Raw genomic sequence first — 26,050 nt, 5'->3', positions numbered from 1 at the left:
AAACAAATTAAGGGCTTCTTTTTCAGTCCGAGCTGTCTGGAACTAAGCTCCATCTCCATAAAGGGGTTTGTTACCCCATCCCTCTTTCTTTTGAGAGATTAAGAGAAAATGAATAATCCTCTAATGATGCACATCAGTCTATTGATTTCACCCTGTCAAGTGATGTCAGGGCAATGCTGCCTTACTTGCCTGCCCGGTAAACGAGCAAAACAACATTAATCTCTGTCCAGGAATTTCAAAAAAAACAACCTTTAGAAACCACTAAAAGGTTGGCAAGGGGTTAGAATCGGGCCACGTGTGCATTTTTACATTTTTATTGGCAAACCACGTCTGTGGGTTATTTGACCATACTTCACCATTTTGGTCGGTGAATGTGGGGAGCAGTGATACGAACATGGTAAAACAATACTGTACTGTAATTGATTTTGCTTCACTGGTCACAAAACTGCAATCGTGAACAATCGTGGTCGCTAGAGTTCCCACCTGGTAAATCAAAATAAGCCTGAACTAAACCTTAATTTGGTCATGACTGGAACATGCGTGTTTTCTGATTTTAGCGAATGTGTGTCCCGTGTGAATGTGTGTAGTGTGTGAATGTTCGTCCTGTGTGATTGTGCGTCCTGTGTATTCTGTCCTGTGTACATGTGTGTCCTGTGTGATTATGTGTGTAGTGTGAATGTGTGTACTGTATGTACTGTTGAATGTATGTAGTGTGTGAATGTATCTCCTGTGTCAATGTGTGTACTGTGTGTTGTGTGTGTCCTGTGTCAATGTGTGTACTGTGTCGTGTGTGTCCTATATTTACTGTGAATGTGTCATTTGTGTAGTGTTCCCTGTGTCAATGTGTGTACTGTGTCAATGTGTGTCCTGTAAGTACTGTGAATGTGTGTAGTGTATGTGTCCTGTATGTACTGTGTGAATTTGTCACCCGAGTTCGATTCCAGCTCACGGCCACCAACACCAGTGGCGATTATCTGAACCGGTCCTGGCCCTCCTCCCCTAGGTCGACTCAGCCTCAAGCGATTACCTGGTGCGGTGTGTAAAAACATCGCCACTGGGGAGACAAAGGCGGCCGGGCGTGGTGCTGGCCACCCAACCCCCTAATGTGCCGTACCGACCTTCATAGGTGCTCACTAAAAGCACTTGCCCCAACAGTCTGTTACAGACTATATAGGGGATCTTTGTCTTTGTGTTGTTTGAACATTTGTGCTGTGACTGTGTTAATGTGTGACTGTGTTAATGTGTTGACGACGTGTGCTGCGTGAGTGAGTGTTGACTGTGAACGTTGTGAATGTTTGCCGACTCTGCATCGTGCGTGGTGTGTTGTGTTTTGACTGCTCACCGTGTGAAATGTGCTACGTTGGAGGTGTGTGTGTGTTTGAAGTGTGCTACGTTGGAGGTGTGTGTGTGTGCTACGTTGAAGATGTGTGTGTGTGTGCTATGTTGAAGATGTGTGTGTGAAGTGTGCTACGTTGGAGGTGTGTGTGTGTGCTACGTTGGAGGTGTGTGTGTGTGCTACGTTGGAGGTGTGTGTGTGTTCCGTTGGAGGTGTGTGTGTACTACGTTGAAGGTACGTGTGTGTGAAATGTGGTACGTTGGAGGTGTGTGTGTGTGAAATGTGGTACGTTGGAGGTGTGTGTGTGTGTGAAATGTGCTACGTTGGAGGTGTGTGTGAAATGTCCTACGTTGGAGGTGTGTGTGTGTGCTACGTTGGAGGTGTGTGTGTGTGCTACGTTGGAGGAGTGTGTGTGTGAAATGTGGTACGTTGGAGGTGTGTGTGTGTGTGTGCTACGTTGGAGGTGTATGTGTGTGTGCTACGTTGGAGGTGTGTGTGTGTGAAATGTCCTACGTTGGAGCTGTGTGTGTGTGCTACGTTGGAGGAGTGTGTGTGTGTGTGAAATGTGGTACGTTGGAGGTGTGTGTGTGTGTTGTGCTACGTTGAAAGTGTGTGTGTGTAATGTGGCACGTTGAAGGTGTGTGTGAGAAATCTGTTACGTTGGAGGTGTGTGTGTGTGCTACGTTGGAGGTGTGTGTTTGTGCTACGTTGAAGGTGTGTGTGTGTGTGAAATGTGCTACGTTGGAGGTGTGTGTGTGAAATGTGCTGCGTTGAAGGTGTGTGTGTGAAGTGTGCTACGTTGGAGGTGTGTGTGTGTGAGAAATCTGTTACGTTAGAGGTGTGTTTGTGCTACGTTGGAGGTGTGTGTTTGTGCTACGTTGGAGGTGTGTGTGTGCTACGTTGAAAGTGTGTGTGTGCTACGTTGAATGTTGCCGTGTGGCAGTTCACCCACGGCACGAGGGTGGCTGACTACGCCCCTGGGGCAAGCCTCGGCACGTTTCACGACAACAGCCGACGTCGTGTTCGTGGGTCGTCTTTCATTGCCTTCCTCACAGTCTATGGCCACATGTTTAACAAGTGCCGAACGTCAAACAGTTCCAAGTGCAGCGCTGTACGATCCACTCACACCGCACACTATTACAGCATCACAAACGTGCCAAAAGTCGATTTTATTCAAAGATAATTGTAAAAGATGTCCACCCCCATTGGGCCATCCCTCCTGGTAGACGGAGGCCTCCTCCAACACGGCATGGCGGTCAGGGGCGAGAATGTTCGACCGTACAGTGCTGTGCCATACTTCACCACGCTGGTCACTGCGGGGTGAATGTGGAGACCCACGCCCGATGCTTGGATGTCTACAATCGGCCACGGATGACGGCTGTGGATGATTGTAGACCGTGCAAGTGATCGATTTGTCGCTGTTGTATATTGAAAGGAAGAAAACTGTCCATACCCAATCTAGTATAGCGTCTCAACTATCTTGTTTGCTACACCAACCTCCCCTGCCCCCATTGACTTGTCGGCAACCTTAACTCGGGTACACGGCGATTGAATTCCCGAGAGGAAGTGTAAATGGGGCTCCACGCGTGAGTGGACTTTTGCGGTTGAGGAATGTGACGCCATCTCGTCACTGGCCGTGGTTGGTGGTGGGTGTATGTGGTGGTGGTGGGTGGTGATGGGTGGTGGTGATGGTGGGTGGTGATGGGTGTGTGTGGTGATGGTGGTTGGTGGCGGTGATGGGTGGTGGTGATGGTGGGTGGTGATGGGTGTGTGTGGTGGTTGGTGATGGTGGGTGGATGGTGGTGGCGCTGTTCTTGTTGTTGCTGCTGCTGCCTGTGCCTGTAATGGAGCCCCGGGTCTCGTGATGCAACGTCGCACCAACTTCGTTCGTGTGAAACGTAAAAAACCTTTCACGCGAACACATACCTCTCATTCCCCAATCAGTGCCTAACCTTATTACAGACTAATGCAAAACTTATTTGTCGCCCCGTGCCCTTATAAATCTCAAAGTTCATCCTATGAAGTCCCATCAAGGGAGATACATCTTTGCCCGTATTGAAACGGCTGCACGCCATTTGGACATGAAAACTGTTTAATTCGGGGTATACATCGTATGGGTTGACGTGGTATGCGAACACCCTGGTGAATTTTAACTTCCCCACGGACCATGTTTAACACGGGCAGAATCGGCGAGTACAATTCCTCGTTACATCGGGACGTGTTATTGCCGATGTACATTTAACTTTTCAAGAAAAACGGCAACGTCCAAGACGTGAATGTACCGCTGTAACATCTTTTGCCACTATGTAGCCAACCGAGCTAATCCGATCATTTGGTTACGATTCAGATCTTCGAGTTCACATTTCCTGGAATGGTTTTCATGTCAACAATTGGCTACACGAGTTGGCAAATGGTCTACCGTTTGTTTTCTATCGAATATTTATACCATTTGATTTTTAGGCAGCCTACGTGGCATACCAACGTACCTGTGCTTCATTGTAGGTCTCCCAAACTCATAAAAACAAATCGATTCAAGTTATTGCACGCTCAAAACCAATGCCACGAACTTAAGCCACTTAAACTGGACAAGACATTACAGGAACAAAATAATTTATTCAGTTAAATCAACCGCAGCGGTGAATTCACAACACAAACCATCCACGTTCCAATTGCACGCGTTTATGTACAAGCGGCCCATGACCACTCTGGGCCTCGCTTGAGCAAAATCAAAACCTTGTTTTTACAAAAGTGCACAGGACAAGAGACTCCCCCCGCGTTTTGAAGCCACCACGAGTGTTGCACGGTTTTATTACAAGGACGGGCACACACCTCGCCATCACAAACACGGTGGCCGCGAAAGCCGAAGTCGTCCGGAACGCGACAAATGAACAAGAGCCCCTCAACATTCGCCCGTCGGAAGCTTTGTACAGCCAAGTGCAACAACCACACAAGTGTATCACACACAGCTCTCATCATGGGGAGGGAGGGGGGACATGGAATTAACATCACAAGTTAAATAAAAACGACAACATACGGGTGGGAGGTGGAGACCATTCAACAATTTCCAAAAAGATGACAATTCAAGCCTTGCATCAAAAACACACAGCCACTCTCCCGCAGCAGCAGCACACGGCGCGTGGAGCAGTCTGCATCGCCAGGTCCATCACCACCCGCAACAGGGGGGGTCCATCACCACCATCAGGGGGGTGTGCGGCCACCATCAAGGGGGGTGCGCGGCCACTGCATGTCCCTACTGTGGCAGTACCGCCACTGTCCGCCCCCAGCGTCTCTCCCCTCGGCCTCACGCATACCCCGCTTCTCTGTACACAGCTGCGAAGTCGCGCTCCATGAAGTCCTCGGTGCGCGACCAATTATCGTCATCGTCATCCGCGGGCTCGTATCTCGCCTCCGCCAAGCCGGGACTGTCCCCCCCCGCGGCTCCTCTCGAGCCCCAGTCTCCGGGCACGCAGATGGGCACCACGAGGCCGCCCCCCCAGGCACCGCCGCGGGCTCGTTCCAGCGCCCGCGAGTAGCCGTCCAGGTCGCCCGCATCGCGGGGGGCCGCGGGTCCCGTGAGGTCGGCGCGGAGGCGCTCCCGCCTGTACTCGTCGCACATGAGGAACTGCGTGGTGTTGTGCGGTGCTCGCAGCCCGGCCACCAGGCACCCGTTCACGTTACGCGGACGAAGCTGCCGCTGCTTCTGCAGTCTCTGCTGTTGCGACAACCGCTGGCTCCGGGGGGTGGGAAGACACAGCAGCAGTGGCTGCTGCTGCTGCTGCAGCTGCCGTGGCTCCCTGCGCCCCCTGGGGCGGCGCCCGGGCACTTGGAGCCGACGCCAACGTCGCCCGCGGGCGGCCACCGCCACCGCCGCCGCCGCCTTCCCGTCTAACCTGCCCATGGGGGGCGCACACGCGGCCGTTACAGCGGGGTGGGCGGCTCGCACGCACGCAGGGGACGGGGGGGGCAGGCAGCACGGGGAGGGAGGCGGGATTATGTAGAGTGCCGCGGGAGGCTCGGCCCCCGCGGGAGGTGAAGTAGGCAGCGGCTGCTGCTGCTGCCGCCGCCACACGCGGCGCCGCTCAGGGAGCGGGGGTAAGAGAATCATGGAACACACGAGGATTAGGTTGGGGGGAGGGGATGTAGGAGTCGCGAATGCAACAACCAGGTTGAGGGAAGGGGGGGGGTGGAGAGGGACGGTATGGAAGGGGGAACTTGTGAAAACTTCCAAAATCGTGGACAGACGAATCGTCGCTACACTGTACGTACAGTGTGTATATACACAACACGGTGTCGTGCTGGTTTAAGACGAGGGCGAAAAAAATAAAAAAAGTTTTAAAAAAATAATAAAAAGTAGAGAAAACGTCACTGGCGCCAATTCAAAACATTAACCAAACTTGTCTTTGCGATGTAAGCAAGTTAAAGTTATTCGAGTCGGCTAACGTATGAGATTCACCAGAGGGACCCATACACACCTTCTGTCGACGAGCTCCCCGCGAAGGAAATGGCGGCGTGTCACTTTGCTGCAGGTCCTTATGTACTCGTCGCTCGGTCACGTGACGCAGTTCGGCTGCTCGACAATTTACGGAAACATTCGGCCGACTCCGTTGGCCAATCACCGGTCGGTATCGCCAGGGCGGGGAGGGGTAGGGGGCGGGGCCATTCCGTTCGGTAGCCAATCGAGTCTTTCCGAGGCGTTCGGTAATCTTCGGCGTTTTCCGGAAATGTGCGACGTTGCTTGTTTCGTTTGAGTGCTGTTACTGTGGCGGGCGACAAGCGATTCGTCGATTCAATTGGAGTATAGTGTGTTAGAATCGATTATCGTTGTTTGAGATATATTTCATCTAGTCGTTCCCATAACAACGTATATGTTGTAATGATTTATGTAAGTCGTACGTTAAGGTTAGTATCAAGCACTAGAACTAACGTGAAAGCAACAAAATCAAGAGAGAAAAATAACAATAGAGATTTGAATCGAATCGTTACCCGGAATCGGTTTGAAAGCGATCGTGGAATGGTGAATCGATAGATGCATACAGCTTCATTGAACGATTAATAATTGATTACTTGATTACAATTATCGCATGATTTCAATGTTACGATGCAGTGAATCGCGTTTTTGGAATCTACTGTCGATCCGTCCGTCTTTGTACCGTCAATGAGTCGAATCGACCCTCGCAGCCGCTAGAGGCCGCTACATTCACAATGTCATAAACAATCGATACCTTTTATCGATTGATTATACGGCCTCGGTCAAATCTTTACTTCTGTAACAGTTATCGTAGAATATGTTTGTGTGTGTTTTTTAACCCCCTAACACGTTTCGTCAATAGCATCGTTATTATATAATTATCAGGCAGTGAAATCGACGAATATTGTCGACTAATTAATCTTAGTCCGCGGTGCTTATCCGCGAGTTTAACTCCGCTTAAAATCGCTGATAATTGGGAGGGTATGGAGGAATGGTGTAAGGAGTTGTATTGTTCATTTGCACAAAAACAAGCGAAAGATAAAATGCAAATAATGGGTAAAATAAAAGGTTAGGTTGGAAACGCAATAGGGCTTCTATGAAAACCACACCAAAAAAGAACAATGTCATAAAACATAAATTGATCAATCGAATCGAAGAATGCTAATTACAATTAAACATGTTTAACTCGGTACGGAAAAAAAATAAGAATAGCTTTTTATTCTTTCTGGCAACAAAATAGGCGTCAAGACGTCCAAACACCAAACAGAAACATTTTTAATCTCGATTTGAAGTTTTCGTGACTGCAGGGATCCATACTCTTTGGTTCTTTCGGTAAAGTCTCGTAGGTAGAAACTAAAATCAATAAAATCACACTTTATACCGTCGTGACTTTACTGAAATAACCAAAGAGTATAGAAACATTTTTGCAAGGAATCAAATACTGCATTAACCACACACAGTGATGAACATGCAAACACACATGCCTCTGTTTAACACGTCGGCTTTCGCGACCAATATTATTCATAATCAAGTTTTTGGGTTAGATCGCGTTATTTCTAAATGTGTCGTAACCCTCCACCACCCGACACGGCCAATCAGTAAAAAGTGTCACGTTGACAAAAGACAAATAGTTCACTACTTTAGTTCACACAAATAGTTCACTACTTTAGCCCACCGGTGTGTTGAAGCGTGAAACCACAACATTTACAATTTTTTAAAGTGACACGAACTACAAGCAATGTACTGATATCGCCAAAGGAAACGCTTGTTAAAGTGTCGACTTATATTATCCCGTGGGACGAAAATTCAATTAACAATGGGAGTGGAGTGGCACAAAAGGAGGGAAATCATCGGAGAGGACGTTCCCTGCGGAGATGGAGCGATGAAATCCGGATTATTAATTACATGGCAGGATCGTGAGTGATGGATAAGGGTTTGGGAGGCATACATCCAGCAGTGGCTTGATCATGGCTGATTTAGTTTTATTCGATTAAACTGAAAAATCCAATACTCTGCGTATACTGGTTAGAGTTTCAGGTTTTTCGTGTGGCTACCGGTAAACAACTACAGAATTGTGTAATAACTGTGCGATGAAACCCCCGTTTACTCAATGTACAAGTATTAAGACTTTACATCACACCGCAATAATACGATGCTGAGCTATCATTTGTTGACCAATCATGTGCGGCCAGGTCTGTATGTGTGCTGAACTTCTTTCGCACCGTACGTAGCCAACCATGCTCATCTGAGGTTTGTTTGTGGGCCTTGCCAGGTAGAACAAAAAACGTTTCGTCGTAATAGTTTCAAGCAGTACTTTTACCAGGAAAGCCTCGCCTGAGCCTGAAGGCATTTTTGCAAACCTAGAGAGTAAAAACGAGACAAAAAAGCCAATTACTGAGTGGAAACGTGGCCTGAAATTGTGAAAATTCTTGGAATTGCTGGTGGGATGATGGGGGCGGTGAGTTAATCTATTGTTGCCCAAGATGAGCAAGTCACGGACTCCAAAACCACCGTATCATGGTCACCGCATATTTGACATTGCAATGGTTTTTGAGCGATGTTTATCAACCTCAAAACATTCGCCAATGGCACTCGCGTAAAGGGAAATATGTTAAGTGATGGCTCGGGTAAGTGACCCTCCTTCACAAAACATCGATATTTTTAATCCAATAAGTTTGCGTCGAGTCTTTCTACCATGTACAGTCTGAGAAAGGAGGAAACGACAATGTTTCTCGCCATGGTTACCAAACAAATGAGTTTGCAATCGCCAAACAAAAAGGGGTTTAAACGCGTCCTTCATCGCATGGATGTAAGCTGATGCTGTTACTTTTGAGCACTTGACAAACTACGTTAAATTCTCTCCCGCCGTGATCGTGATGAGAGATTATACCGGCTAGAATAAAAACAATCGGGGACGATGTTATTCTTGAGAAACAAATGCCGTACAGTATTCCACCTCGACTCCCCATGAATACTGTATAATTAAAGCCACAGTTCTGCCCATATTTCATTATTGCTACGCCACCTACCGCCTAGCTTCTGTATCCACATGCAAACGTCTCATTCCATTATACCCACTTTATTGGGGGTGATATTGGCACGAAAAAACAGGTCCCTGCGGGGTGGGCTGGTAGGAACGAACAAATGAATGGCTATAATAAAATGAAATGGCGGGGGTACGATACGAAGGGAGAGTTTGAGGCCTAGTTCTAGGCTTTAGGCCTAGCTGTAGGCTTTAGGCCGCTGTGAGTTAATTTTTAATTTAAATGTTTTAATTAAAAACTATCTCAGAGAATTATAAGAGAATGTTACACTTGTTTAGCCAGGAAAGCGTCACCGAGTCTAAAGGTTTTTGTAGGGTCCTGCCAAGTGTTTGCAGTAGGGGGCGATGTTGCTACACCTAATCGGACATCGGACGGACGGACGATATACTCCATTGTAGGCTGGTTCACTTCATTCCTACCAGTATAAAGGTCATCTTAAACAGCTCCGCCAATTAAATCAAGGACCAATTAGTTCATATCACTCCCGACTATAGCCTCAGAAGTAAACTAAACTATATTTACACTATGAGACCTCCTTTACCAGTGGCAAAATATAGTAATAGGTTTTTACCCTTTCAACTGGTACAAAAACTGACACCTTTATACAAGACGTCATGTTTGCAATAACCACAACACAAGCAGTCAAAATGCAAACAAAAAGAGACAACTCTGATAATGATATGCACTGTCCTTGAAAGTGATTGGTCCACACCCGAGACGGCTTTTCTTAGAGCCTAGTCTCCACTGGTGTTGGACCAGATGACGCACTGATCAGACATCTCAGAAGAGGTGTTGAGTGTGAACAAATAGGAACAGGTTTTACCCTTTCTGGCAATAAAACAGGTGTTAAGATGTTCGAACACCAAATAGAAACATTTTGAAAGGAATCAAGTCTACATTAGCCACATGTACTTGTGGTGAACATGCTAACAAAAAACATGCTCTGATAATAATTATATATGGCATTGTCTTTGAAAGTGATTAGGGGCCGTCCATAAATGACGTCACGCACCTAGGGGGGGCAGACATTTGTGACGATGTGTGACGAGGGGGGGGGGTGAGAAATGTGACGTCACGTGCAACTTTAAATAAATATAGAATTGTTATAACAACACTCCTACAACATCAGAGTGCAGCGCCACATTAAATACCCACTACAATTACAATAGTTTAAAGCGATTTGAAGCATGTTTTATTTTCAAAATGGAAATATGGTTTTGGGGGGGGGGCAGAGCTTTGTGACGTCTTATTTGAGGGGGTGTCTGACTTTTTGTGACGTCGTGTAACGAGGGGAGGGGTCAAAATCGTCCAAAATCGCGTGACGTCATTTATGGACGACCCCTTGGTCTACACCAGAGACATCCTTCTTTAGGGCCTAGTCTCACCAGTGTGAGACCAGAGAACGCCAAAAGGCGAACAGGTGTTGAGTACCCACACTTTACCCCAATACACACAACGATCACTCATTGTGATTAACCTATTTGTACTGCTGGGTGGACAGGAAATTAAGGGCTTCAGGGAATCAGCTCAGTGTTTAATTACGTCATATAATGGGTAGCAATTCATCCTAATTCACTTTCACGCCGTTTGAGTGATCATTTAATTGTTCAGCTGTGTCTGCTAATTAGAAAAAAAATACTGTCTTTTAATGTATGAGTTTTGCACCATTTCAGAGATAGATACATTTGTTATGTTTTTTTAAGGAATACATTTTTAAGTATCAACAATATGAAATGTAAACACAAAACTACTCTTATTTACAAAAAATATCACATTTTTATTGGTTGTGTGGAGAAATGAGGCTGCAAGGGGATGATTTACTTCATTGGTGTCAATCATTCACTCACTCATCATTACCTCCTTCCTTATGCTAGGCTTCCAGAATAAAATAAAGTTGACAACTGACTGAAAAATATCACTCGTGCAGTATTCCACATAGGACTGGATATCACATTGTATAACGTATACAGCACAGTAATGAGTGGTGATCTGGCCTGGCAGTAGTGAGTTCGCCCCCTGCCACATAATAACCATGATGATAACAACTACGCGACGTCTGCTTCACAGCGAAGGCTAAATACACATCCCTTGACGTCATTCGCAAGGGTAGGCCACATTTGTCAATTCAAGAGGACCCATAAATCACTCCGTCTGGATTATACATAGCAATCATCGGTACTGACAGACTTATGCCCCAGGGTTCGTCTTGCAAACGAGACTATCCTGGTCTATTTAGTTTCACACCTGGTAAAAATATAATAAACGTGTACATCTACAACCCTTTTGTCAATCCACTGCTGGATGAGGGTCTTCCCTAGTATGAGTATTTCACCACGGCTCATCATACTGGTGAGTTGGTGAAGGCATCAAGCATATGCACATATATTGGAACATAGATCTACAATACAATAATGCATTTTACTGCACTGCAGTCTGCTGACACGCAGCACTGCAGCAACCTAGAGCATCTGGCTGGATGAAGGCTTCCCCCATTTCACATTGGTGGGTATTGTACTAATGGGTAACCAGACAATGATTCCGTATTGTTAGTTACATGTAGTCCTCCCCTATTCCAGCATTATGAGATACATTATTTTGCTTCCCATGATATGCCTTGGTTGTGAGCAAGGCCGTAATTATAATAGAAATTGGGGGGGACACCCCCCCCTCCCCCAATATTCAAATGTCCTTAAAATGTCCCCCCCAATATATTGCTATAAAATATATTTCTGTTTATATGATTGTGGTTATGGTTGTACTTCATTCATTCCTAATCTCTGCCATTACATACAATGAAACAAGAAAAGGTAAAAAAGAAAAAACTGAGCAATGTAATACAATACACTATTAGACATGATTGTAAAAAAAAAAGTCCATCCTATGTGTTAGTGCATTGTTTTATATTTTAGGCAGGAAATGGCAGGAAATGAGTTTTCAAATTTAGATCTTTTTTTCTGGGGGTGGTCCCCCCCAATGTTGACTCCATGGCTACGGCCTTGGTCGTGAGGACCTCAGAGGCCCCAACCCGATCCCTGGCTGCCTGCGAGCCTCGTTGTGGACTTGCCACGGTCTGTTCGTGCCGGTTGGGGGCAGTGTTGTACCTTTGTAAATTAGTTTGTGACGCGGTCTCCCCACATGAACACGAAGCGCCCACTGAGCCACAACTGGCGAAACGTCCGTTCGTTCGCGAGTTGTGGCCCCAGAGAGAACGAGGAGAAACGAGATCAGGTCACTGCTTTGTCTAAATTATTCACTCAGGTGTGGACACTGTGTCCTCCCAGTGTCTGCACCCACGTATCCTTTTACGCGAGGGATGATCCCTGACCAAAGTGACCGACGGTGAAATTAACGTGGCCTCCCTGAACTGGACCACCGGTCGAACAGTGTCGGATTAAGCTGGTGCGGGGCCTGTAACATGTGATAAAAGGGCCCTAAATAAAAATACAAATATTAAAACACATTTTTTTTTACTTGCATAGTAAAGTCATTGCATTTTTTCATTTGCTATACAGCCAGATAATATGACAAATCGCTAACCTTAAACACCCATAAGAGGGTTTTTTGGGTTAGATCGCGTAAATATATAGATGTGTCGTTAAAACCCGCCACCACCCGACATGGCCAACTAGTAAGGGTTGTCACGTAAACAGAACATGCCAATTCGTCACTAGTACAGCACACCGGTGTGTTGGAGAGCTAAGCCACAACATCTACAAACTGAGTACGACGTTTCGCCAGTAATTACAACTAGCTTCATCAGGCGACAGCCAGATTTGTGGAGAAGTCCACCTGTTTCGTTCCTTGTATAGAGGCGTAGATGTGTTGACCACCCGTCTGCGCTCTTGCACATTGTGGGGGGGGGGGGTTACTGAAGCAACGTACATTATGCAGTGACGAATTGGCATGTTTTGTTTACGTGACAACCCATACTAGTTGGCTGTGTCGGGTGGTGGCGGGTTTTAACGACACATATTTACGCGATCTAACCCAAAAAACCCTTTATTATGGATGATGTTGGTCGCGAAAGCCTACGTGTTAAACTTAAACACCCAGTCGTTCATAAAAGTTGAAGGCAGTATAGCACGATAGCAATAGCGCAAGTGCAGAATCGCTGAACCGGAATTGATAGCTTGAAAATATTTAGCGTGGGGCCCTTGAAAGTGCGGGCCCCGTAGCTACATATGTAGCGACTTTTGCTACTAGGATAATCCGGCACTGACCGGTTGAACAGTCGTATTGCACCTGACCGATTTCATACAAACTCATCGTGAGGAATGTCATCCAGCAAGATTTGTTTTAAGCAGTTAAATCCTGGACCGGTTTCCACAGTCCAGGACCTCATCAGCAGAGTCAAGTTTGTTCAACCAATGTTGCTGGGTTACCAGATGATCTTGGGAAGATCACTCTGTCTTAACAACAGTGACTCTGTTCAACAGCATTCTGTTGCATATAATTGCGTGTGTTTTGCTAAAATAATCCTCAAGGAAGGAAACATTAATTCCAGGCTTTCATTCCTGACTTTCATTCCTATATAAGTTCACGTCGGACCCAGCCAGCTAATCATCTGCCCTGTAACACAATTGTTATTTGCAGTATTAAATCAGATGAACACATTCATAGTGTGGCATGCAATACCAAGCAGTGCCATAACGGGATTCAAATTGTGAATGAACGACCAGTGTTTTATTTTAGTTAAGAGTCAAGTGTCTCCCTAGCACACGTACAACCGCAGTGGCTAATCTGTCAAAGAGCAATTATAGTTTTAACACAGCCGTTAAATGGAGGTTATAGTCAAGCTGAATATGTATATTTTCACGATAGATTTTAGTTTTTCGTGCAGATTCTCACTGACATGTCTGATGTGGTATAAACATAAAGTATGTTAAGGTATTTGACTCTTTGTACAGTACTCTTTGACTTAAAATTTTCGTGACTGCAGGAATTCATATTCTCTGGTTCTTTCTGTAAAGAAACGTCGATAGAAAAAACAATAAAAATAAAGTGATTAAAACATCACGACGTTTGCGATAGAAACGCAACACAAGCAATAGTACAGGGTGTCTCAAACAGATGGACCCGATTTGAAATCGCTATATCTTTGAAATTGGGTCCATCTTTTTGAAACACCCTGTATTATTGGTAAACTTTATTGTTTTATTAATTGATATACACGTTAATCTTAGCTGTACATCCCTTGTGTGTTGTCGGGTCCCTTCTGTATTGGAGTGCATTTCAATTACCATTCTAAGTGGGGCAAAGGTGTGCATTTCGCACAAGACGCAGGGAAAACGGGTTTCTTGTTAGATTCAATTCGACTGAAAGCTTTCTGTAAGGAAGCGCCTAGTTAGCAAGGTAGACAGACACAGAGGCGGTACATTTGCTTCTGTTAAAGGCAGGCTGGGGCATGAGCTCGTATTGCACGGTGATTATCTAAATTAATGAATGCAGTGGTGTCAGCGTAAAGGTTGCGTCTTTGTCTCTTTAGACTCAGGGGTGGGGAACCTTTTCCTTGCCGAGGGCTGACTTTGGGCAGATGAATACATTTGGCAGGCCAACACATTGCTTGTAGTTGTCGCTTAAACGTTGCATTGATTTGTGTGGTCACAATCACTTGGGAGACAAGTGACTGAGCCTGGTAAAATTAGAAAGTGTTACCGTATTTAGAATACTTTTCTCTGGTTAGTACCTGATTAGTGCAGCCAAGATGCTTGCAGTGACCTCATGTGGCTGTGCGAAATGAAGTCATGGTTCGTATCTGGCTGACAGCTGTTGGCTCTGCACCCATGCTTCAGAGAGCAGCGGTGCTGACCTAATGCAGTTGCTGGAGATGGATGCCTCATCGATATCGTCAGGGTTTTTTTACAATCATTGTATCGTATCTAATTGTGGTACATTCCAGTGGTGAATGTTGGTGGGCGGTGGGGGGGCAACTCCATGATTGTGAGCTGTCGTTTCGAAGAGACTTTAATACCAACTTGGTGGCCCTACTGGCTTGCATTGTGTGCATCAGTCGGAACAATAAACTGCTCACTTTAATCAGAGTTAGCAAACACAAGGGTCTCCTAGTTCACCGTATATAGAGCTACATTGAGTAAATAGAGCTATGTACTGTATCTGTCATAGGGTTGTTGACCGATAACCGCCAAAACCAGTGACCGTTTTCAGAATCGATTGACATTTCGAAGGTCCGGACCCCGGTAATCATTTTCAGTGCAATCTTATTAATGAATGCACTGATGGACGTACACGAACGTTCAAGCGGCATGCCGCCCTAAGTCACCGTACGGCTCCATTATTTTTCCCCTCATATGTTAAAAGGTAAAAGCGCAGCCCCTGCAATTGCTTTTGCTCACGCCACTGCTCGCTAAAGGCCCTGAACTAGAGAGCTCTAGAGGGCATTTCAAGTTTACTTTTACAGGCTAACCGGATGGGGTTTTTTTGGAAGAGGCGAGTGTACTATACCCACAACTATTATATTATCCAACCACACGTGACTTGCCTGCCCATCGAGGTATTGGGGTGCACCAATTGTAGACTCCTACGTGAAATGAAAGGGGAGGATGTACGAAACTTGCCCCATTGTTTCAGTTGCTGCCCTGGGAGAGCGAATCGACCTGGAGACCCCTGGCTTGCACATCCGGTGCACGAACCCATTACATCATGGCAACGGCCTTCGTATGTCACTTAAAAAGGTAAAAAAAGAAAATTTATGGGAATTTCTGCACATGCTGAAAATCAATAGCCATTTTTGTTTTGCGTGGCGGGTACCATAGGGCAAAACAAATATTTTATTCACCCCAATCTATCGTATAATTCACAAGAATAAAACTGAGAAAATAAGCATATTATTCAAACAAAACATTTTTATTGAATCGTGTTATCAGTTATTTCCCAATAGTGTTATTGAACTTGTGTGACGATGTGAAGCAACAACCTTTCTGGAACGCTCTCGATCCACAGAGTCCAGCGTCGTTTTCAGGGAATGGAGCTGTAAAGTGACACCGCAGAGCAACTTGTGGTGTCACGTCCATTCGGCTCTCTTACTCAACTCTAAAGCTAAACAACACTCGCTCATGCTCTACAAAAAAGTTATTCATCATGTGTCAATCTTCCTGAACAGCATCTTAAAACTACAGCCAGTCATCATCCAGATATTTGAACCTTATACGCCTTTTACACCGCGCCCCCCTTGTTACGGTGGCTGGGTTTAGAAGCAGTCTGGCTTATCCTGAGTAGCGTGAACTGGTAACTCACTCTCTGATGTGTTTTCGAGTTTTACCAAGCGTTGTCCGGCTATTATGTCCTGAAGAAGCTCCCAGCACATGCAGCGAAACGTCGGGCCTTGTGGTTAACCAACACGCGGTACAAGGATGCTGTTGAACTCGTGAGTTAACACGGAGCTTTTCGAAGCCATTATTATGGATTTTTTTTCTGACTTCCTGGATCTTGCCCTGAAGATGCTTGAAGTAGTGTCAAGTGAAACGTATCTAATTGCTGCTAAATTTGTTTGTGAGAATTGCTCTTCAACTAACCGGTGTGAGCTGAAACAACGCAAATTGACGCCTGAAAGACTTGCAAGCTTGACGAATTGATTTGTTTCGCTATGTCGGGTGGTTGAGGTTCTTGACGACACAACTTTGACCGGATCATTAACGTGGCCTAACCCAACATTCATTTGTGGATGGTGGGATCTTCGAGGCATTTCTTTAGAACAAGACGGAACTTCCGAACTCAGCAACAACAAACACATTCCTCCTGCGGAGGGAGCTGGTAGGAACGTTGGGTCGCTCGGTCAATGGCCAGGGTCAACGGCGGCGTGGTGTATTCCGCAAATATGCCCGACTGTGAGGGCGGGCACAAGCCGGTGTGAGTAGGTTAAACGTTGAGATTTATAAGGGCACCACGGGGTGACCAGCCCCTCCCCACCCAGCCCCACCCCTCCCACCCCCCACCCAGCCCCTCCCCACCCAGCCCCACCCCTCCCACCCCCCACCCAGCCCCACCCTACCCTCCCCACCCAGCCCCTCCCCACCCTCCCCTCCCCACCAGCCCCTCCCTCCCCACCCAGCCCCTCCCTGCACGACGGACGGACGGACACAATAATCCCCTGTGGGCTGGTGTAACTAGGAGGTTCCTACCAGTATAATTTTGGTTGAAATTCAGCGGACGACATGGGGGGTGGGGGGGGCATGAGTCGCTCGTAAATAATGCACGACTGCCGGGGCGGTCGCCGATTCACTCATTAAGTCACGTAAATATTTTCGCTAAATAACTTGGGCTGCTTTTGAGAGAGTCAACGAGGCCCATCACGCGTCGTGGCAGTGTCGCCTTACAGCGTCGTCATGCACTCGTAATGCCGCGCTCACCGCCACCAGGGCTCGAGCTCATGCGAGCCATCTTCACGGCTCTCATCAAGCTCAGTGGCCCAACAGCCACCTGCCATCGCAAAGTCACCAATCACACTCCTACTCTCTTTTGCAATGGAGACCTTAGGTACAAATGCAAGTGCAGTACTGACAAACGAGAGAACTATGAAATGTACCAATATCAATACGTATATTAGAAACACTATTAAAATGTAACTATTAAGCTTTTTTTATTTACCAGGTAAGGCCCACTGAGCCATGTAGCCCTTTTTCAGAAGAGACCTGGCCTAAAATGATAGCTCAACGAAGTGGCTTATCATGTGGAAAATGTATTGCGAGGAAAATCCTCTAAAAGCATGTTGATTCTAAATATGAAAAATCCATATGCTCACCCCTGCTCCGGTTAGCCTCGTGGTACAGTACAACGTCGCATATCCGACCGTCACTGATTTGCCCTGACTCATTAAGCACCACAGCCAGTGCAGTATCTGTGCAACAGCGCAACTGTTATTTTCTGTACAAGTTCACAATTAATCATTTTCACATATCTTCAGATATCTCATTCCCCAACGAGGTTGTGCTGTAAACACATTTTTCATGAGCTGAGTCGTGTAGCAAATTCGTTCTATTTTTACTCGCGTTCATCCACGAGCAAGAAGTGCCCCTGGAATTGGTCACCACAGACTATTAGCATCGGGACTTATTCCCACAGATAAGAGGAGTCATGCAGGGAGCTGATTCTATACGCCACATTTCCGCGACTAAAATTGTCGCTGCAGTCACTAAATCATCCCTATTATTCACACCTTTCACCGGATAAGAGGAGCTCCCCAGAAGTTGTGCCGAATTCATACTGTTATTCATATTTATCTAGAGATGATGAAGGTGATGTGGAAAGAATAGGTATTTTCTCATGGAAAAACAGGGTTTGCCAATAGTGTTCTCCATTAATCATTCTACTGTTTAAAATAATCTGGGCCTCGAGTTTGCTGGCTGGCTGGGCTCCTCTCTACCCCAACAGTAGCTCTGTTGTTAGTGGTTGTTGGCCGTTGCCACCGAAGCTAGCTGGGTAACTGGCTACAGGGGATTTTCCATGTAACAAACATTGAATTGAATTGGCAGAAGGAGTTCAGAAGACATAGTAGCGAAACACCGATGAAGTGGCAGTAATGACCCAAGAATATGAATACAGAAGACTGGCACGGTTCATTTATAATAAACGTTTTTGGGTTTAGATCGCGTTATTTATAAATGTGTCATAACCCTCCACCACCCGACACGGCCAATCAGCAAAAAAGTGTCACGTTGACAAAAGACAAATAGTTCACTGCTTTAGCCCACCGGTGTGTTGAAGCGTGAAAGTCTACGTGTTAAATTGGCACGGTTCATTTAAATTACTCTAACATTTCAAATTGTGCTCCTATTAATGGAATTATTTCACCAGAAAATTCTTGAAATCCTAGAGAATAAAAAAAAGATCTCACCATAAGTATTATCTTGGCATTTTTTGCATAAAAGAGCAGATTACTTTCAGTGCTCCGAATAATGTATTTTGAGAAAAGTATGAAAATGACAGCTGTGTCTTATTTTGCATGGCAGAACCACGGGGGCTCTCTACGAGTGGAGATAAAGAGAGTTATGTTCCACTGTAAGATAGCCAAAAATATATAACATGCAGGTCAAGAATCGTAAACCGTAACGGACTACAAAAGAGTAATAACCCATTGTGTAAACACGTACAACTTAAATTTTGATTTAAAGCTTTCATGACTGCAGGGATTCATATTATTGGTTCTTTCTGTAAAGTCACGTAAAAGGGGAATAATAAAATAATAAAAATATAAAACAAAACAAAAATTTTAACCGAAATAACCAATAATACGTACAACTTAATTGCAAAGTAATGTATGCCTGCCTATAACTCTATTTATCCGTTTAAAAAAGGACCGTAACGTTTTTTTCACAGAGTCAGTTGAATTATTTACTTTTTAATTATGTTACTTTGCACTGCAATTGTACCACTCACTCACTATTCTGTGCACTCTTTCACGTTCATTTGTTTAGCTATTTTTTGTACTGCATTTTTGGACTGCGAATTATACCGTTTCCTCCTCCTGCTCGTATTTGTAGCCCTGTAATCACCTTGCGCGAGAAGTTGGCTCATAAGACTCTCGCTTGGTTTCAAAAATATTTATAACAACATCAAAAGTTATGGGGGGGAAATATATATTGTGTGCACTGCTTATATTAATCGCCGCGTATTAACTGAACATTTCACCTTTCCACAGAACAATTGATATGGAGATGAACAAACTTAATTTATTGATAATGTAAGCAATCGGAATGGTTTTTTTCTCGGCATACATTTCCAAACTTGAGATTACGCTCATGGTGGAAAATGACACGTTGCGTTTTTTTATTTTATGACTATTATGATACAGCAATGAAAGGCAGACATTGGCACCTAGATTATGGTTCCATTGACATAGTGTGCACTGGTCTGTGGTTTATGTTTATTTTATATGGGCAATGAGACCAAAAACATGGCAACCGATCCGGACTTTGCTTGTTTTGAATATTGCTGAAATCATTCACTCCCAGAAGGCCGTGTGGTTGAATGAGTTGTGTGAGGAATACTTTATTTTTGCCGGGAAACAGACATATGAAGAAGACATTGTCTGCCTTGGTGTAAGCAGGTGTGGGGCTCGCAATACAGAATTCGCCGGTGGAGCGGTTGAAATTTATTCTAGATTTGAAGCTTTCATGACTGCAAGGATTCATACTCTTAGGTTTTTTCGGTAAAGTCATTAAAGAGCTCTTTACTTGATACAGCAATAGTGCTGTGACGGTTCCACCTGAAGACGGAAGCTAGTATTGCCTCCGAAACGTCGTGATTTATTATTTTATTTCTATTGTTTCTTCTATTATTTTTATTATTTATTTTTCACCTATGTGACTTTACCGAAAAAACCTAAGAGTACGGTTAAAATTATTTGTTTAAATCCCCCCGTCTCTGTCCACCCAGCAGTGCCAATGGGTACAACACAGTTATTCGATCGGCAGGTTGTGTACGGTGAGGCAAAGTGCGGCTATTCCAACACCTTCCAAAGGATTCAGGCCAGAGTAGGCTCAAATAATGTGGAGCGCTCTCTAGTGGAGGTCCTTTCACCAATTGTGGTGTGAGCCATCAAGACATTTCAGGGGCGAACGTTTTATCTTTTTATGATGCATAATTGCATGTGCTTGGCATTCTTCAGGGAATTCAGGGTATAATGGTTATTCTAGCAGCGTGTATGCAGACTTTGTTCTCTTGAGCAATGGCAATTTCTATTGGTAAAGTTTATTGTTTAACACACATCGGTGAGTGTCAAGCGTTTGATGGATTTGTTGCAATGTCATCAGTAAGTCAAAGTGGTACTCGTCTGCACTTGAAACAGCGACATTGGGTCGCATTGACCCTCAGCAGGAATTTTAAATGGGAACTTTCAAATTGTCCGTTCTGCAACTATGTGTGGAGGTCAACAATGCAATTGTTGCCCCATGGGGAGGAGAGAACCTGAGGTAGCTAAGACTCGTCACGAATGTGGGGACGCCACGCCATTCGATGTAAAGCAAAGCATCGCAGAAAGGCATTTTTTTCTGTGATCGCAAGCCGTTCCTGAGCACAAACTCTTGCCAACTGTTGGCAGCTAGACGCTGGCACACTTGGTGGTGCACGAGAGGTGAGTGGCGTGTGTGATTACATCCAGCGACGGAGGTCATGGCGGCATTGAAATAACTGGCGCAGGTCTAAAACTAAACTATATTTATATTACCAGGTAAGGCCCACTGATGCTATAAAGCTCCTTTTCAGAAGCGACCTGGCTACACATGATTGCTCAACAAAGTGAAGCCCAATACTCAAAATGCATGTCTCTAAATGTGGAGGGAAAAATCGGAGGACCCGATAAACTATTCACGCGACCACGGGGAGAACATGCAAACTCCAAATATACAAGCGCCAGGGTCAGAATGGAACCCACGACCTCCTGTACACCAGGCGAGGTAGTTAACATCTCGCCACGGTGGCACCCACAGTGGAGGCCGATGGAGAGACACTCGTTTGCCCGCGACTCGACCACCACCACCACCACTGCCATCGCTCATTGTCGTCAGACGATGCATTCATTATTCAGAAGAGGACGAAATTGCCCTCGCGCTGGCTCGAGTGGCAGGGAGAGGGACAGCTGGGACACCTCTCACTTGACAGCTCTTGTCGTCGCCACGGCCCGGCAGAAGTCCGCAGAAGCTGGCAGAAATCTGTGGAAAGGGAAATTATTTGCAGTGCTACAAATTGGCCATTTTGTTTTACCCGATAATTGTTTTGTTGTGAGGTAATAAGGCATCGCATGAATCTGAGAAGTTTGACCGTCGCAGAGATGGAACAAGATCCCGTTCGTGTGCAGGAAGCAGCGCTGCACCGAGAGGGATGGCGACGTTGTGGGGATAAACTTCTTCCAGCAGCGGATTGATAATGGCTGGCAACAAAAATTAACCCGTAAAAACAAAGTTTTTCACTCTAAATCCTTTATATGCGTGGCGGCTAGAGTCCTCTCGTCCTCTGGCTTGAGATGGCTGCCACCTATGGGTCAGATGATTGTCTGCCAGCATTAAGCAATTGGTAATTAAATATTTTAAAACATTTCCCTAAACAGTGTAAAATTTAGGAATTTTTTTTTTCACGAAAATTAATTGTCACGCACAACGAGTCTGTGTGGAAAATGTCAGCTCGATTGGATCACGGGAAGTGGGTTAAAAAACGACCGAAAGATTTGCACGGTCGTAAGCAAGCAAGCAAGCACGCAAGCACGCAAGCAAGCAAGTGAAGTTAATATAAAGGATTTAATAAAGGAACAGCCCTCTGAGTCACAAGGGTTCTTCACAAACGTCCTGATTAAAAATGACATGGGAACCCATGCCAGTTTATCGTGTGGAAGGCACGTCGCCTTTTGCCGAGGACAATGCGTGTAACATTTTAGAATGTGTTGCATATGTGTTCTACTTGTCTTTGGTAGTCTAAAAAATACACACTCAAACAGGTGACAACAACCTCTGTTCATGGTGATGACCATGGAGCTTGTGCCAGGCTAGGTGCACTTAACGATCTTATGAAATTTCATGGTTTGCTGGTAGATCACAATACACACCCTGGTCTTATGGATAAATCAGAAGATGTTTTTATACGACAGGAATCCGATGAGCGAAAACACTCTTTTTCATAGATGTCCAGTAGAGACCAGAGTAATTGGTAATGCAATGCAGATACAAATGACCATTTAACCGTGCCACGTGTAATTTAGGCATGAATAAATAATTACTTTGAAGTACGTAATTTAGATACCAATTACGAATAGAATTTCATTACATAATGCCCATTAGATAATGCCCCATCTCTACACTGTGCCACCTCACTCTGCTCATTGTTGCGAGTGCTGCACACACAACAACATGGCACTGTGGAAAATCGCTAAACTCAACATTGATCGCGGTGGTTGATTCAGCCCATCGTCATTCCATAATGAATACAATTGTGTACTATGTTGTTGTTGTCCTACAGAGAGACTGGCCTCTACAGTAGCGAGGTAGAATTCCCAATTCTCATTCAGGCCGCCAATGGGTATTAGTAGCACCCAGTGCCACCGTGGGTGCCATGGTGACAATGCGTTAACTACCTCGCCTGGCATACAGTAGGTCGTAGGTTCGATCCCAACCCTGACGCCTGTATATTTGGAGTTTGCAGTGTCTCTCTCTCTCCGTGGTGGTCGCGTGGATTTTTATCCGGGCCCTCCAGTTTTTCCCTCCACATTTAGAAACGTGCGTTTCGAGTATTTGGCTGCTTTCAATTTCCACGTGATAAGCCACTTCGTTGAGCTTTCATTTGTGGCCGGATCGCTTCTGAAAAAGAGATATAGAGCTCAGTGGGCCTTACCTGGTCAAATAATAAATTGTTTAGTTTGCACGGAAACACTTTCACATCCTTGGGTCAATGCGTTTGCTCAAGGCGAGTCAAATGCATGCCTCGTTCCATGTTGATAAAACACTGCAATCGTGGGGTGGCTGGTTGACTCATAGGTCAGAGTGCTAACCTGGCACGGCTGAGATCCGGGGTTCACATCTCGGCAACTTCTCAAAGTCTCTTCCCGGTCACCACGTTAAATTTGTTTCTGAAATTATGATTCTCCTAAGTCCACGTGAGACTTTTTTACTCTCAGTCATAGAGCCTTTGGGAAAGTGCTGCCTCCTACTTTTGTGAAGCAAAGGTGACTTGAGGATATCTCTGCGATACCCATCTCTGCAGGCGCTTCTCTGTCACGAATGTTCGCGCTGCTCTTTGAAAGATCCGATTCGATACTTCGTCTCGTGATGTAACATCGACAAATAAAATATTGCGCAATCGGGATACAAGAAAGACGATGCGAACGGTGCACTGAAGCGATGCAAATAGTCACGTACGTGTTATTGAAGTTTCTCCTATTTTGCTCTGCGCATCCAGTGGCGTTGTGCCCACCAGGGAACTCCTGTGAGGCGCACTCACCGTGCCTGGCATCGCCTTTCGCATTGCGATCAGCACCTGGCCCCTATCCCATGCCGCCACGTGTCGCCAGCTGACGCACAGCGACGGGCCGAGCAAAAGGAGCCAGAAGCAAGAGACTTGATCACCGACATGATACGTCGGTGTACTCGAGTTGTGGGGAAATAAATCATACCAACTCAAGTCAACTCAAGTCAACTCAGGTTCATCTTCTTGGTTCTTTCGGTAAAGTCACGTAGAAGGAAAATAATAAAATAATAAAAATAAAACATAATAAAATAATTCTCACGACGTTTCGGCCACAACGCAAGCAGCCGTCTTCAGGTGGAGAACAGGTCTGTCCTTCTACGTGACTTTACCGAAAGAACCAAGAAGATGAATCCCTGCAGTCACGAAAGCTTTAAATCGAAATTCAACTCAGGTTGTCTGTCCCATGAGCTCCACCTGATGAGGCTTGGTCATTGGTTTGGATGGCAGCATTGCTTGCATTGAGAGTGGTCACCACCGTTGGAATTTAAAATCTCCACCAATGGTTCAGGTTCAGCAGGGGAGCAAGCGGCTCGCAATTGGCAAGTTGCGAGTTAAATTCTTGGTTGGCAGTTGACTCAACCCATCATCCTTTCAGGGATGATACAATAGGTACCACTTTGTAGGGAAGTCAAGAGGGGTTGCCTTATGGATACATTCGTCCCCGCCATAGTAACGTGGAATTTCTACCACCGGCTCAAGGTTGTAAACAGAGGAGCACTACCCCAATGCTTATTCGAGCACGAAATAACTTTGTTGGTTTCGGACCTCATGAAGATACGCAACAATTAACGTGTTAAACAGTTAAAGCATCAGTGAACAGTATGGAACATGTACATTGCTTAATACAGCACCGTATTTATACATGGATATATACTGTCTTTTTATTCTACAATTGTATCGCCTTTTGTCATACCACTGCTGGATGAAGGCCTCCCCATGCCACAATATTCGGGTTGGTAACTGCACGCTGCTCAGCGTGGGTTGGTGAAGGATGTGCCGAGGAGCAGTTCACATATCACTCGCCACTGATGTTAGCCGTGGCCAGGAGTCAAACTCGCGTTTTTAGGTTCACCGTGCAGAGCACTTGGCAGTGGTCGCTGCTCTCCCCCAAAAGAAGTATACAATGTTTGTCGTTAGAAATACATTTCTGACTACATTTTTGCCAGTATCAAAGTATTAAAAATATATAAAAATGAAGACTAACTTATTGTTATGTTTTCATGTCTCCTGTTATTGTAATGTGGTTAAATTTTTACAAAAATGTACCCGATTGAAATGGATACACAGTAAATGATTCAACAGATGAGTGTACACATCTAGATAAACATTAACAAGGGTTGACCGTAACGTGCCCATTCTGGAAAATTGTGGTTGAGTCCAGACACCTCCCGCGAGCAATAAACATCGACCAGATAATAAAATGTCATTCCTGAGGTCGGTTCCCATGGGATCACAGAGTCCAAAGAGCAATAGGGGAGTGTAAACAGTTAACTTTTGTGTACAAAAAAATGGTGGCCAATTCCAATGCACATCCACACGTGTACATTGTTTAAGAGTGTAAAGATACAGTCCTGCTAATTTGTTGCTAGTGCCACTATTGGAGGAAGGGTCTCCACCAGAGGGAGCTCTAGAGAGCCCCTCTACAGAGTATTTGACCTACCGGACTGGCCAGATGTATGTTGAACTTCTTTCTCACCGTACGCAGCCAACCGTGCTAATTGGAAGAGGTTGGGACGAGGGGGAGATATTTAGGTAGCTTGCCCCATTTCAAGTGCCGTACAATGATATTGCACCGCAACCTCTGGTTTACATGTCCAGTGCAATAACCGCCACACCACGGCAACATGCCATATACAGGGTGCATCTATTTACTGCCGCCAGATAGTACCGCGGTTAAAGTACTCAACTCGCGATTTGAAAGGTTGTAAGTTCAAATCTGTTGTCGGTTGAATTAGTTCTTTTGAACATTACAATGTAAGGAAATCAACATTGCTGTGAATGTGCCCATTGTCATCGTGTCTTGGAAGCCAAGTGGAGTTGAGCCTGGCTAGTGCTTGGACAGGAGACCTTGGGGGAATACTCGGCCTTTTAAACTCGGGCTGCAATGTAGCCCGGAGATGGTGGTTCAACAATGCATTGAACTCATCTGTGCGGAGTTTTTGAGTGAGTTTTATCGCTGGTTTCCTCCCACATGCTGAATACCCATTCATGGAGTGAGCCAAACACCCCAAAGCA

The 26,050-nt window shown here is 45.4% G+C and overlaps 1 protein-coding gene across 1 annotated transcript; it reads right to left on the bottom strand.

Moving 5' to 3' along the window:
- Positions 1-3,929: 3,929 nt before the first annotated feature.
- Positions 3,930-23,919, bottom strand: LOC144943816 (uncharacterized). Its single transcript, XM_078871663.1, has 3 exons — positions 23,825-23,919; positions 5,809-5,880; positions 3,930-5,226 (listed from the first exon to the last, which is right to left on the bottom strand). Exons 1-3 carry the CDS (start codon positions 23,917-23,919, stop codon positions 4,638-4,640), a joined length of 756 nt encoding a protein of 251 aa, XP_078727789.1. The 3' UTR covers positions 3,930-4,637.
- Between the last annotated feature and the right edge of the window lie 2,131 nt (positions 23,920-26,050).

The sequence above is a fragment of the Lampetra fluviatilis genome, chromosome 32 (genome assembly GCF_964198595.1).
Source record: "Lampetra fluviatilis chromosome 32, kcLamFluv1.1, whole genome shotgun sequence".
Taxonomy (NCBI): domain Eukaryota; kingdom Metazoa; phylum Chordata; class Hyperoartia; order Petromyzontiformes; family Petromyzontidae; genus Lampetra; species Lampetra fluviatilis.
This window is presented reverse-complemented; position numbering and strand designations above follow the sequence as displayed.

Bases quoted from the DNA above. Each gene is read 5' to 3' on its own strand.
- LOC144943816 (XM_078871663.1), bottom strand. From the start codon at position 23,919: ATGTCGGTGATCAAGTCTCTTGCTTCTGGCTCCTTTTGCTCGGCCCGT. The intron at 5,881-23,824 runs GTGCTGATCGCA...CACGTGACCGAG, and splicing joins CGGCATGGGATAGGGGCCAG to CGACGAGTACATAAGGACCT. The intron at 5,227-5,808 runs GTGTGTATGGGT...CCCCATGGGCAG, and splicing joins GGGGAGCTCGTCGACAGAAG to GTTAGACGGGAAGGCGGCGG.